This window comes from Bidens hawaiensis, unplaced genomic scaffold (assembly GCF_021521415.1).
Source record: "Bidens hawaiensis isolate Kalapana, Puna unplaced genomic scaffold, B.hawaiensis_p1.1 tig00001461_1, whole genome shotgun sequence".
Taxonomy (NCBI): domain Eukaryota; kingdom Viridiplantae; phylum Streptophyta; class Magnoliopsida; order Asterales; family Asteraceae; genus Bidens; species Bidens hawaiensis.
In genome coordinates, this window is record NW_027491082.1 from 533,220 (window position 1) to 547,039 (window position 13,820).

The 13,820-nt window shown below is 36.1% G+C and overlaps 1 protein-coding gene and 1 pseudogene across 2 annotated transcripts; both read left to right on the forward strand.

The window, feature by feature from the left end:
• The first annotated feature begins 261 nt into the window (after positions 1-261).
• On the forward strand, positions 262-5,377 carry LOC143577567 (casein kinase 1-like protein HD16; annotated as a pseudogene). Its single transcript, XR_013143136.1, has 16 exons — positions 262-466; positions 1,622-1,750; positions 1,850-1,923; positions 2,009-2,078; positions 2,168-2,223; positions 2,341-2,412; positions 2,543-2,637; positions 2,704-2,770; positions 2,852-2,981; positions 3,060-3,278; positions 3,355-3,497; positions 4,199-4,373; positions 4,466-4,556; positions 4,669-4,826; positions 4,902-5,090; positions 5,177-5,377. The product of XR_013143136.1 is annotated as a casein kinase 1-like protein HD16 (transcript).
• A 4,570-nt stretch (positions 5,378-9,947) lies between these two features.
• LOC143578254 (protein PHOTOSYSTEM I ASSEMBLY 2, chloroplastic-like) lies at positions 9,948-13,262 on the forward strand. Its single transcript, XM_077061892.1, has 7 exons — positions 9,948-10,142; positions 10,321-10,420; positions 10,602-10,681; positions 11,097-11,256; positions 11,344-11,436; positions 12,175-12,305; positions 12,833-13,262. Exons 1-6 carry the CDS (start codon positions 9,948-9,950, stop codon positions 12,303-12,305), a joined length of 759 nt encoding a protein of 252 aa, XP_076918007.1. The 3' UTR covers positions 12,833-13,262.
• Positions 13,263-13,820: the final 558 nt, after the last annotated feature.

Here is a 13,820-nt window from a genome sequence, read left to right on the forward strand (position 1 = left end):
ACACCCACGCGCCCCTCTTTCATCTCCTATGGCTTCCTTAATTTGACCTAGCTCATGCACACAAACCCTATTATTATATTTCATCATTTCCAAATCATTTCAAATTATCACAATCGTATTCATCCATCAATCTACCCTCAATCAGCTTACGTAATCGGCTTCCAATTCCTGTTTCCGTTAATTATTCACCGGTCAATTGATGGTTTCAACATAGATGATGGTAATTAGTACGTTTTCGTTGTTGATATGCATGGATAGAGAATGCCGGAGCTGCGTAGTGGAGTACGCCGTCCTGTAGTGGTTGAGAAGAAGCGATCGGATAATTTAGTCTGTGGTTGAGGTTAAGGTGGTGAAGGAAGAAGCAATAGCAATAGCAATAGCAATGGCGGATGGTAGTGGTGGATTGAGTGCTAATAAGGTTACTGGTCAGGAAGAAGAAGGGAATACTGCTCCGTTTCCTGATAGGGTATATAATATACGCTCTTTATTTATTTTTTTGCAGATTAATATTATTGTTTAGTTATGATTGTAATGGATGTTTTGAAATTATGCAGCTAAATGTTATGATTTTGTTGGAGTTATTGTTGTTGTTTGTGAATATATGGCTTGTTAGTTTAGTTAATTGACTGTACTTGAATGCAAAATGATGAGTGGCATTGTGGTATGTGATCCATGGGAAATCTTAAAGCTATTAGTCACTGATTTCTTTATGATATTTGCATTTATATGTTTTATCTCCTAATAACAGCGTTATTATTATTATTTTTTTTATGTTATCATATGTCTTGTTTTGATCTTTTTGTTATCTTGAAAGCTTTGGCTTAGGAAACTGTTTATGGAATTGTTCTTCATTTATGTTGAAACTGTTTTAATCATCTATGGTTTCATATACTGATGGGAATTATCAATTATGTCATAAGTACATGTCGTTTGTTCCTCAGTTTTGTGAGCTAGGGATTTTATACTTTTTAAAGTTTTAAGTGTTTCTACCATTTGTTCTCTCTTGTGGACATGAAAGTTGTTCCATGTTATCTGATTGCGATGTTTGCCTCATACTCTTATGTTATGTTACTTCATGAAAGCCTAAGTTAAAAGAAATTTAATTTGGGACTGTCTTCACTGTGTTTCACATAAGATGTGTGCTACTTGTTTGCCTGACCATCATCTGTGGTTGATTAGCCCAGCTAACAGCATATCATGGCATTTAACTGTTCTAGATCTTGATACATGGGATTTAAATCTAAAACCTTTTTCCAGATTCTCAGTCATAACACCTGATCATCTAATATGGAAAATATATTCAGGTAGTCGATATCACATTTTTTTATAATGTTTGGTGTAGCCTAGAATTTGTGTAGAGAGCTAAACATACAAGGTTGCTGTTAGTAAGAGATATGTAATTCTATGTGTTGTTCATCTCAAAGAAGGAAAGAAAGCCAGTGATCAAATTTTAGAATTAATTTATGTGGACTTGGTTATTAATGTTCCATCATTTATTTTAGACCAATGCCCTTTTTGCAAATGCCTGAAAGTTTTGTTGCATAGATTGCAGAATGCTCTCGCTAAGCTTTCAGAATAGGGACCATCTAATTTCACTGACCCTTATTTGGCTTGTTTTCAGGTACAAGTAGGTGGATCACCTGTATATAAGGTTGAGAGAAAGTTAGGCAAAGGTGGGTTCGGTCAGGTTTTTGTAGGTCGTCGTGTTTCGGGTGGAACTGATCGCATATCAGGTCCTGGTGCCACAGAGGTAATATTCTTGCACCAAGCAGTTTTGGATTATTTGAAAATGTCTCTTCTTTAAAGTCTGATCCTTTAAGTCAATTTGCATTCACTCTGTTTGTGGCAGGTAGCTCTTAAGTTTGAGCATAGAAACAGTAAAGGCTGCAGTTATGGTCCTCCGTACGAGTGGCAAGTTTACAAGTATGTGTGCAATTTTCTTTGAACATATTTACACTCTTATTTTTCGAAGTTTTAAAAGTGACATTCGGGATTTTTGGTGAAACAGTACTCTTGGTGGCAGTCATGGCGTGCCTAAAGTTCACTATAAAGGAAAACAAGGAGACTACTACGTAATGGTATGATCATACTTTTTTTTCCCAATTAGATGACTAACTTTTTTAACACAATATTAATAATTTTTTCTTGTATTTTTTTTATATTCCAGGTCATGGACATGCTGGGACCTAGTTTGTGGGATGTCTGGAATTCTTCTGGCCAATCGTGAGTTCTTAAACTTTATGGATTTTAAGTTGTTTAATAGTAACTGCACATCGTGTATTTGAAAAATAAATGTTTCTTCATGTGAGTTGACTAATTGACTTTATGCCTATTTCTCAGAATGTCATCAGAAATGGTAGCTTGTATAGCTGTTGAGTCTTTATCAATTTTGGAAAAGATGCATTCAAGAGGGTATGCGATTCCGTTTGTTCATATTCTTTGTCATTACTTCTCAGTTTAAGAAGTTTTTATTTTCTCTCTTATTCATGTTAGTTGACGTGTTGCCTTTGTGCCTGTTTCGAATGACTACTATTCGTATCAGGTATGTGCATGGAGATGTAAAGCCGGAAAACTTTCTACTTGGTCAACCATCAACGCCTCAAGAAAAGAAACTATTTCTTGTTGACTTAGGGCTAGGTAACACATCTTGTGATGCATTTTTCTTTCTTTCTTGTTATTAATTAGTTTGTATATGAAATACAGCAACAAAGTGGCGTGAGACTGCCAGTGGTCAACATGTTGACTATGATCAGAGGCCTGACATGTTTAGGTAATATGCACTTCTAATAACTAACTAAAGAAAACTCTTCATTTCATTTCATATTACATATAATATTTGTTTGGTCTACAGAGGAACGGTTAGATACGCGAGTGTGCATGCACATTTGGGTAGGACAGCTAGTAGACGAGACGATCTAGAATCTCTAGCATTCACACTTGTGTTTCTTCACCGTGGTAGACTTCCTTGGCAAGGGTATCAGGTATTGCTTGTTCGCAAAGTTAAATTTTGACTTTTTAAGGTTTAATTGAATTTATACTAAAATTTTTATTATTTTTAGGGTGACAATAAATCATTTCTGGTTTGCAAGAAGAAAATGTCAACTTCGCCTGAAATATTATGCAATTTTTGCCCTGCTCCTTTAAAGAATTTTCTTGAAATTGTTGTGAACATGAAGTTTGATGAGGAGCCTAATTATTCGAAGCTAATATCTTTGTTTGAGGGATTACTTGGACCGAATCCTGCAATAAGACCAATTAATACGGATGGTGCTCAAAAGGTGATGTATATGTTTGTGAAATTGCATTCTTTTTGTGAAATGGTTATTTATGGTTTTTGGATTTTTTAATTCTTAGATTATATATCAAGTTGGCCAAAAGCGAGGCAGATTGAATCTTGATGAGGATGATGATGGGCAGCCGAAAAAGAAGATTCGAATGGGCGTTCCTGCAACACAGTGGATTTCGGTTTACAATGCTAGACAGCCCATGAAACAGAGGTACACCATGCTTTATGAATACTTGTACACACCTATAAATAAACACACACACATACACATATATGCATTTGTGTGTGTACATACATATATATATTAGGCGTGTGTGAGGTTTGGTTTTGGGCTCAAACCGAAAACTAGGTTTTGGGTTTCTGAAAATCGTTTGGTCTTGGTTTTTTTGGTTTTGCTATTTGCGCTTGAAATTTTTAGGCTGAAAAAAAAAATGACCCAAAATAATGAATCTGGTCTGAAACTTTGGGCCTAAAGTATTTTTTGTTAATTTATGATTAATTAACTATTAAACACTTGATTTTCGGGCTACATCAGTTATTATTATTATTTTTTTATAAATTACTTAAAACTCAAAAATAAAGATAATATAATCTGTAAATTCAATAACAAAAGCCAGTTTGTTGGTTTTTCAAGGCTCGGTTCGGTTTGTTTTTTTTGGTTTTCAGTACAACACCATAACCGAACCGGAAATTTGGTCTTTAAAAGAGAATAAAAGCCAAGTTATCGACTTGGTCGGGTTCGATTCGGTTAAAATGTTGGTTCGTTTCGGTTTCTTTGGTTTTCAGTACCATGCAAAACTACAACCGAACTGCAAATTTGGATTTTGAAAACAATCAAAATCAAACTGTTGGTTTTGGTTGGGTTCATTTATTTTTATTTGTTTATGACGATACCTATAAATCATTGCATAGGTACCATTACAATGTTGCTGATGCCAGACTGGCACAACATGTTGAGAGAGGAAATGCAGATGGTTTACTCATTAGTTCCGTTTCATCATGTTCTAATCTCTGGGCTCTTATTATGGATGCTGGAACCGGCTTTTCTAGCCAAGTTTATGAACTCTCTCCTTACTTCCTACACAAGGTATCTATCATTAAATAACTCAAATACAATCACCTCAAAAATGTTCTTCATTCTTTAAAAAATTATTTATGTTAATTTCATTTATGTCATAGGAATGGATTATGGAACAATGGGAGAAGAACTATTACATTAGCGCTATTGCTGGTGCTAACAACGGAAGCTCTCTTGTTGTGATGTCTAAAGGTTTGCAGACATGTTGAATATAGATCGTGCATTATTATTATTATTATTTTATTATTATTTTTTAATTTATTTTATTTTTTTTTCGGTTTCTGAACTTCTTGGTTAAATATAGGGACCCCATATTCTCAACAATCTTACAAAGTAAGTGACTCGTTCCCGTTCAAGTGGATAAACAAGAAATGGAGAGAAGGGTTTCATGTGACTTCCATGGCTACTGCGGGAACACGATGGGGTGTAGTCATGTCTCGCAATGCTGGTTTCAGTGATCAGGTATGGTTTAAGGTTTGTCCCCCTTTATATCTTTAATTTTAAGTTTACAAATTGGGTGTTGGTTTATGTGTATAGGTGGTGGAGTTAGACTTTTTGTATCCGAGTGAGGGCATACATAGACGATGGGATAATGGTTACCGTATCACATCAACCGCCGCCACTTGGGACCAGTCTGCTCTCATATTAAGTGTGCCCCGTCGTAAGCCCGGTGATGAAACGCAGGAAACGTTGCGTACATCTCAGTTTCCGAGCACACATGTGAAGGTTAGTCAACGCTGATCATATTATACATGAGTTAGTATTGCCACCTGTAATAACTGATCAAATATTTATGGTTTTGAAATGTGCAGGAGAAGTGGGCCAAGAATTTGTATCTTGCTTGCATTTGTTATGGAAGAACCGTGTCTTGATTGATTGATTGCAAGGGGAAGCTTGTCTGACGACAGTTGGAAATCGAGGAAGCCGTTTGTCTTGTTGTTTTTGTTTTTACTTTAACCGCGTTGGTAGTCGATGAAAGAACTGATGTTAGGAGTTGGTATTTTCGACAAGTAGATTGACGTTTTTTATTTTGTTGTAGAAGTTTTATATTTAAATTTGAAGTTGTATAGTTTGCTCCCCTTTTATCTTTTTGTTATTTTTGTTACATCCCCTCGGTTGAGTATAATTCTAAGCTAATAATTAGGTCAACCTAGGGGTGTATAATAGACAAGCCCCCGTGTTTGTCTGTGCTCTAGCTCTATTTCTAAAGCTCGAGATTAATTTGTGACCAAGCTTGTTTGTACTCTAGTTTTATTTATAAAGCTCGAGATTAGTTTTTGCTATTTATGTTACATCCCCTCGGTTGAGTATTATTCTAAGCTAATAATTAGGTCAACCTAGGGGTGTATAATAGACAAGCCCCCGTGTTTGTCTGTGCTCTAGCTCTATTTCTAAAGCTCGAGATTAATTTGTGACCAAGCTTGTCTGTACTCTAGTTTTATTTATAAAGCTCGAGATTAGTTTTTAAAGTTGAGTTTGGCTTCTTTATCATATAGAAACTATTTTCTATATTTATGACTGCTTTTATATACAGGAAGTTGTATTTTCTTCTCAAAAAAAAAAATCACATGAACATTTTAATAGAATGTAGATTAACGGTTATCAAGAGGCCACGCCATGGTATGATATCCAACAAACAATAAACGGCCTTTTGACGTGAAGTTGAAGGCTCACGCAAACTTAAATCAAATACTACTAAATAGATAGTGGTAAGTGGGTATCGAACACGAGGAGTTTGTGGAAAATGTGTTAACAAGTAGCTTAACGATTAAACTAATATAAATGTAAATGACTAAAAAGTAATTTCCAAGTTGGTTTTGATTTGATTTTATAACTAAAATAAACTAACACGAAAGTTGTAAACGATAAATTAAACAAGCATTCCTCTCGGGGTTCGGGTTATTATTCAACACTTCTGTTAACACTCAATGGATAAACCGTACTATCTCGGTTTTGTGTGTATGCAATTGTTGTGATTAATCAAGCACTAAGTACTCGGATTTCTAGAATGCAAGGTTGCTACTTAATCAATCAATCAATACTATTCTCCCTAGTTCTTTCCACTCAATCTCGATTGCCAACGACACCAAGAACATATGGCTAAAAGCTAGATGGAAACAATATGGACAAGCTACAAACAATCACACAAGCACAAGATTATACTAACATAGCATTTAGATAATCAATCCAAGTTCAAGAACAAGAAACAAACGTGTTTAATAAATAACCTTACATCCCGAGAGGAATACCGAAGTAACTAGCCACTCATGGCTCGGGAGGTCATCCTTGCATCAAGTAATTTGTTTACCATCATCCAAGACATAAAACCCAACAATACAAGACCCAAAATGATGTTTTTTGTGAAATATGAGCCAAAACAAGGTACACCTCAGTATGTATTTACCGATTAAGCAAATAAACGCCTTTTGCATAACGAACGAACGATTAACCGAACGGGTCGGGTTATGACCCAGATATCTCGGGGGGCCATTTATAAGTGATATACGATCTATACAAGCTAAAATATTAGAAATATGGTCTTAGTTTGATAGCAAACAAGTTAAACGAAAACATGTTCGTTTAACCACCCGCTATAGATTTAAACGCGAAAGATAGTTACAAACCAAGCATTGTATCATCCGTTAAGCCGAAAAAGACTTACCAAACACTTATTTGAAATGTTTTAAGCGATCCGTGAAAATATTTTTGATTTTTACAAACATATAGTATGTTTTTATAATTTTACACAAAACTAGCCGAAAAACACTCATTTTCGCGCTGTTTGTCGCACCCGATAAGTTTTTCGCGCCAAAAACCAAACCCGAACTAAATTTGGACCGGGATTTTCATATTTGGGCTTGAGAAATCAGAAACTTGGGCCAAAATGGGCCCAAAAATGGGCCCATGGATTCCGGCCGCAGCCGCCACCCCACCCCCCTTCATTTCCTTTTCACATATAAACTAGATCCAAGCCATTTTTCCACATAATTTCTTGAAAACTCTGGATACAACTCTGCTCCAGCCAAAAACAGCAAGAAAACCTAAGGTAAGGAGCTTAAATAAGTAGCTTTTTACTTGTTTAATACCATAAAAACATGTCTTGGTTACTAAAAATTATTCCTAACCGTGTAAAAATCCTTAAAATGGTCCATAAACATGTTTTGATCATGCACATGGTAAGGAACCTGTTTTGATAATTTTTTTGGCCATAAACACGGATTAAAGGGTTGAAACGAGTTTTTTACGGTTCAAAAGTTCGTTTTTGTGCACTAGCCGAAACCCTAACTTAAGGGCTGTTATGTTGATGAAATATTACTTGGTTTGTGATATAGGACTTGTACCTAGCTTTCTTGGAAGCACAAGAACCTGAAAACTTGATTAAAAGGTCGGAAACGAGCCAAACCCGCTAAGGTAATGCCGAAACACTCGCTTACGGGCTATTTAGGTTAAGGTTGTGATGTGCATATTTTTAGGACTTGAAATTTTGCAGGGAAATCAGGGATCATGTCAGTGAGTCCCTGTTTAAATTTGGTAATTTTTCGACCATCCGAGAATATTTGGCGAATTTATTACCGAATTGGGACGTTTATTTGGGAAAAATAGCTAAAATACTTCAAAAATTATAAAATTTTTCTGGGAACTCAGATTTAATGTATTTTGATCACATATGAATTTTGGAATCATTTGGAGAAGTTTAAAGGTGTTTTGTTTATTTGCGTTCGTGTGAATTTTTACAGCCGAATTTGGGCCGAAAAGAATATCGCACGAGCTTTTTAAATTCTGGAATTGATACAGGTTGTTTTGGGACATTATTTGAGTATTCATGAATTTTTGGTGAATTTTTGGAAATTGTTTGGGGGTAAACGGACGATTTTCAGACGAAATATAGCTGATAAAATGAATTTTTATAAATTAATAAATCAGTAAATAAATTCCAGAAATATTTTTATAAAAATCTACATATTTTAATTGATAAGTGGTTAAATTTTCATAATTTAATGATTAACGATTAATTAATTATGCTAATCTGAATATTAAACAAATTCAGTTTTTATAAAAACCGGCAAGTTCGCGACTAGTGAATATGCGGGAATATCAAAACACCAAGAGTGATCAAAAATCATATGTTTGGACTAATTAAGTAAAAATTAACTTTTCTATGAGAAACCTGGACAATCCGAGTGGATTGTGCGCGTTTCTTCTCAAATCAAACTGAATAAGCGAAAACGGGCCCCGTGGCTAATCCGGGATCCCAATATGTGATCTTTCTTTATAACTTAATCATTTTGTTAACCAATACATTTACCCAAGCTTATTTTCCCATAACTGTTTATAGAACGCGTAAACGAACAACTTGGCCCAGCTGGGAAAATGGAAATCTGAGCCAAGTTCAGTTTTAAGTATTAGACATTGAATAACATCACAACCTAAGCCTACTGCCACTTTCTGGGCATTCCAACTACGCCCAGATTAGTTATACAGCCCAGTTTAGTATTGAGATTATAATAATATTAAAATATTAATATCATTATAATATTGATTATAGGAACTACTGATAGCGGACCGAACAAACCACGAGCCGATACAGTTCTGATTATCTACTAAACCGTGAGTTTCATGATCCCACTTTTAAACTGTTTTACGAACTTTTGGGGTAAAAAGCATGTTTGCTTATATCTATATACTTATCTAAAACATGTGATGATGTGAATTATCTAAGTGCTAACACATGAAAGTCCCCACAATCACAGTGATTAACTTCGAGCCGGTGGCTTGTGAATAGTACTATTGGTTTGACAAACCCAAACGGAATCGGCCTGGTTGCCGTGTCACATAGCGCCGTTTGCACATGACCATATTTATACAAACAGGCTATGTAGTGTTAGACATAGCTACCGGGGCATGTTGTGGGCGGAAGGGGAGCCACAGTGGTTGATTGAGCGTGGGAAATGGAGGCACGCAGCACGAACAGTCCAGGCTTCACTGTAGCTTAGCATAATTACATCACATACATCATTTACATACATACATACTTATTTCATAATTACAAGTGTTGACTTGTGAACACTCATTACTGTTTCTTGGAACTCGTGAAACTCACCAACTCTAGTAGTTGACCCGTTTTAAACTGCTTTTCAGGTGTACCTAAATCGGAATGATTGGGTGATCTGTTACTTGCCTGAAGTGTGTGGTTGATGCTATGTGAATAGAAGCAAGGGCGTTATTAGTAAGAATGTATAGTTAACGAACTAGTTTTGTTTGTATCGCTTAGACTGTTAAACAATGATAGAACAAAGAAATGTAATATATTGTAAATTAGTTTGTAATGTTTCTTTATAAACAATGTATTGATATCAGAGGTGTCTGTTACATTCCCGTTTTACGCTTCCGCATTGTGCTAGTCGGGGTGTGACATTTTTCTTCTCCAAAATCGCCTCTAGGCCGGCCAAGGTGAAAAAGTAGTCGAAAAGACACTCCCTAAACGGCCTATTAAAGGACATGCAACTTTGTCTCCGCTCAGGACCGTGGGCCACGGTGTGAACCGTGGTCCACGGTTGACCAAAAGTCAACAGGTCTACCAGCATGATCGTGGGCCACGGTCGCCTCCACGGTTGCCTTCTTCTCCACGGTACGGTTGACTCTGGAGTTTTTGCATTAGGTGGACCGTGGCCCACGGTTCAGACCGTGGGCCACGGTGGAGCTCATTTCCGCGACTTGATTTCTTCGTATCTCTCGCGTTCCAGCTCTGTTCCCTTCACCGTTTTCGCCCGTGTTCTCGTAACACCGCTCTCTAGCTCCTTAAACCTGCAAACACACGAGCAACGTAGTCAACTAATTCCATGGAATTAACTTAATCCCGTAATCGTAATTATATCTTTTATATCACTTAGTTGCTTTCCAACGGGTCGCCCGTCAGCTTCCTTGACTGCAACTCATCCCCATCCTGGTGAGTAAGGGGAGAAATGGCGTTTCATCTGCAACTGCAACTGCAACTGCAACTGCAACTGCAACCACACCTCTCTCTGCTCAGTCAAACGCTCCACCTGCTCTACACTGTAACTCTTAACTCTTTCTGAATCTTTTGCTACGTTCCTAATCTAGGGTTTCTCTACTTCCAATTCCACTTGTTCATTAAATTTATGTTCAAAGTGAAACTGTTGTTATCTTAATGCTTATTTGGTTGATTCAATTCAAACTATTATACCATTAGTATTAATCTCCTCTTTTGATGATCAGCCAATTTGAAGTCGGTGAGCTTTCGTGCCAAATGCACTTCAGAATCCGAGAGCTCCTCTCCAGAAACTATCACGGAAAAGGTAGCGTGCTTTTTACTGCCAATTGTTTATTCTTTATATTCCACTAGATTAGTTATCTTGTGACTTTATTTTGAATACACGAGGTTATATATACGTTATGTTAATGTTAATGTCAATGAAAAGGCGATCAACGACTGAACATAATCAACGCAATTAGTTTAACCAGTTTAAGGACATTGTTGGTGACAAGTCGGTCATGTTGGTTTAGTTTTCTAATTGTATGGTAATGTCTTGGTCACCAAGTTAGCGTTACGTCTATAAATATAGGGCTTAGGTAGAGGCTTTGGATGTGTGATCAATAGAGAATTATTATTATTGTAAAGAATTTTTGAGTCAGTTTTCTCGTGCAATAATAAACTGTTTATTATAGATCCTATGCCTTGAGACATTAGATCCTTTGTTCTCATCTTAACAGACTGAAAATCATTTGACATCAAGAAGACTGTGTGTAGCATGTTTAGCTTCATCAATGGCTTTAATAAGCAATCCAAACACAAACCAGATTGAAGCCATTGCTTCAGAGGCTAAAGAAAGACCAGTATGCAGGAACTGTGGTGGTAGTGGTGCTATTATATGTAAGCTTTTATATATGCTTAATCACATTTAGTTACAAGAATGTTAATATCCCCTTTTTGGTCCATGAGATTTCATTTCCTATCTAGGTGATATGTGTGGTGGTACAGGAAAATGGAAAGCTTTAAACAGAAAGCGGGCCAAAGATACGTATGAGTTTACGGAGTGCCCTAATTGTTATGGTATACTTCTTCCGTTTTTTATTGTCACTAACCATGCTCACGTGATGTATAAATGGTTATTCTTGGTCTGTGTTTACGCTTGTAAACGAACCGAACAAGGCATGCTTGTGTTCGTTTAGCTTTAACCAAACAAAGATCGAACATGAACAATCAAACAAACAGGGTTTTCTTCGTCGTGTCCCTTCGTTAAGAAAATAAACATGTTCATGCCCGTTTATATTCATTAACAGTATAAGTGAAGGGTTCACAAATGAACATAGTTAAAAGTAACGTGGAGAACAATGTATTAGGTCTAAAAGTTATTAAAACTAGAACAAGCTGTAATCGTCCAAAAATTTTAAATGATTATATTAATGAACATACACTAACAAGTTAAACAAACGTAAACTAGCGTTTACATGAATGTGAACGAACGAACATTAACGAATTTAAATGAACGAACATAAACAAACATAAATGAACGAACGAGACGTGTTTATGCTCATTCATTTAACTAAATGAACAAAGTTTTTTGTTCATGTTCGTTCGTTTATTAAATAAACAAACTTCCAGCTAAGTGGTTCATTGAACGTTTGGTTCATTTATATCAATTTTATTTGTGTGACCTATAAATATTAGATTATTAGTATTTCATAATTATTATTTGTCTTTAGCCCATGGGCCCGAGTTAGGCTTTTCAGGGGTTTGTTTCTAGTTTCTTTCTTCTATATTGTAATGACAAGATTCAGTTAAATGCAGGTAGAGGGAAACTTGTATGTCCGGTTTGTTTAGGTACTGGTTTACCTAACAATAAAGGTCTTCTTAGGAGGTCCGATGCCAAAGAGTTGCTGAATAAGATGTATAACGGGTGGTTGATTCCAAATTCTTAGGTCATTTTCCCTTTTTTTATTCTTTTTTCGCTTATTTGAATTTAGTTTTGCAAAAAAGCGACAATTAGATGCCATGTTAGCTTATTTGCCCAAATATGTGCTTTCAAGGTTGTTTACCCACTCACTGAATTTATACTAAAAGTGTAGTTATGGAAATACTTGCATAGCCTTGTTTTTTTTATAATCGTGAAAACCCGTTAGCAGTAAACTCACCAGCCCACCAAATAGTGGTGTGCATAGGTCGGTTTGGGTGGTTTTAAAGTCAATCTGAACCAACTATCAAAATGTCGGTTTTTGGGTTTTTGAAAAAAATTCTTTCTCCCTTTTTTGATTTTCACAGCGAGTTCGTTTGGTTTGTTTTCTTCCCTTTTCGGTATACATTATGGGATCAGAGGCTATGATATATACTCTTGTTTCTAATAACATTAGTCTATTTGAGCCGGAAAAGTCAAACTGTGCCTCTACTGGGAAAAATGGGTTGTATGGACGTATGGTTAGTATTGATATTTTGTTTTTCTTCTTCGCAGGTAGCATTCGGTTCTTGGGTTACTCTTGAACATGGTGTGTAAAACAGCAAAAACGTGCGTATATAGAAGCTACTCAGGGTGTATCTTTAACTTGAGCTGCTGTTGAGTCATTGAATTTGAGATCCCAGTTTCTGCATATAAGAACCAGTAAGAAACAACAATCTTAATATGTTCTATTGGATTTGAGGTCTAGCTTAGATAGCTTCTTTGATTCTGCATAAGAATATGAGAATTTGTTGTGATTACATATTTTCAGCCCTCTGGGCAATAAGTTTAGAGGAACCTCAGATGAAAAAACTAATCTTTACAAGGGTATATATGTCAATGCACCACTTCTAGTCATCAACATATACATCAATTTGTAGTGCAGAAGTTGTGGCTTCTGTTTCTGAATCATGAACTTTACTCCTTTTCTCATTGTGGTATTGCTTGTTCAAGGGTTTAACGGTTTGAACAGTTTTCAAGGCGGTAAACCCCATGCCGTAAAGTTTGTGTAATATTTGAGGGATCAAAGCATCGTGGTTGATGTCGACTCCATCATATCAGGGCTCTTTAAAATCACATGAATTAGTCTTTTGTTTCTGGTTGGTTCGTATAATCAATCAAAAGAGCGTGGTGCTATCAACAGTTATTACGGGCGCCGATTTCTAAACCTCCTAACACCGCGTTATACAAAGATATTAAAGAATCTAGGAATGCTGGTCAAACGTTGTCTTAAACTACTTAACAACGCATTTCAACCGCCATTCACCATGGTTTGTGCATTTTCAATAGTTTTATGTTAATGGTGTTCATCCTTTTTCTCTCAGTTTGCGAGGCTAACATCGTCTAGATGATGGTTTCATCATGCTAATTTAACGATTGATTTTAACAAGAATGCATAAGTTTTAGCCTATCATGCTTGTTTGTAATGCAAAATACCTTGATAAAGAGTGACTTTGGGGAGGAAACTAGAAATAATTACTTTGTCAAAAACTGGTATAAACCA

Bases quoted from the DNA above. Each gene is read 5' to 3' on its own strand.
- LOC143578254 (XM_077061892.1), top strand. From the start codon at position 9,948: ATGATCGTGGGCCACGGTCGCCTCCACGGTTGCCTTCTTCTCCACGGT. The intron at 10,143-10,320 runs GTAACACCGCTC...CTGGTGAGTAAG, and splicing joins CCGTTTTCGCCCGTGTTCTC to GGGAGAAATGGCGTTTCATC. The intron at 10,682-11,096 runs GTAGCGTGCTTT...TCATCTTAACAG, and splicing joins CAGAAACTATCACGGAAAAG to ACTGAAAATCATTTGACATC.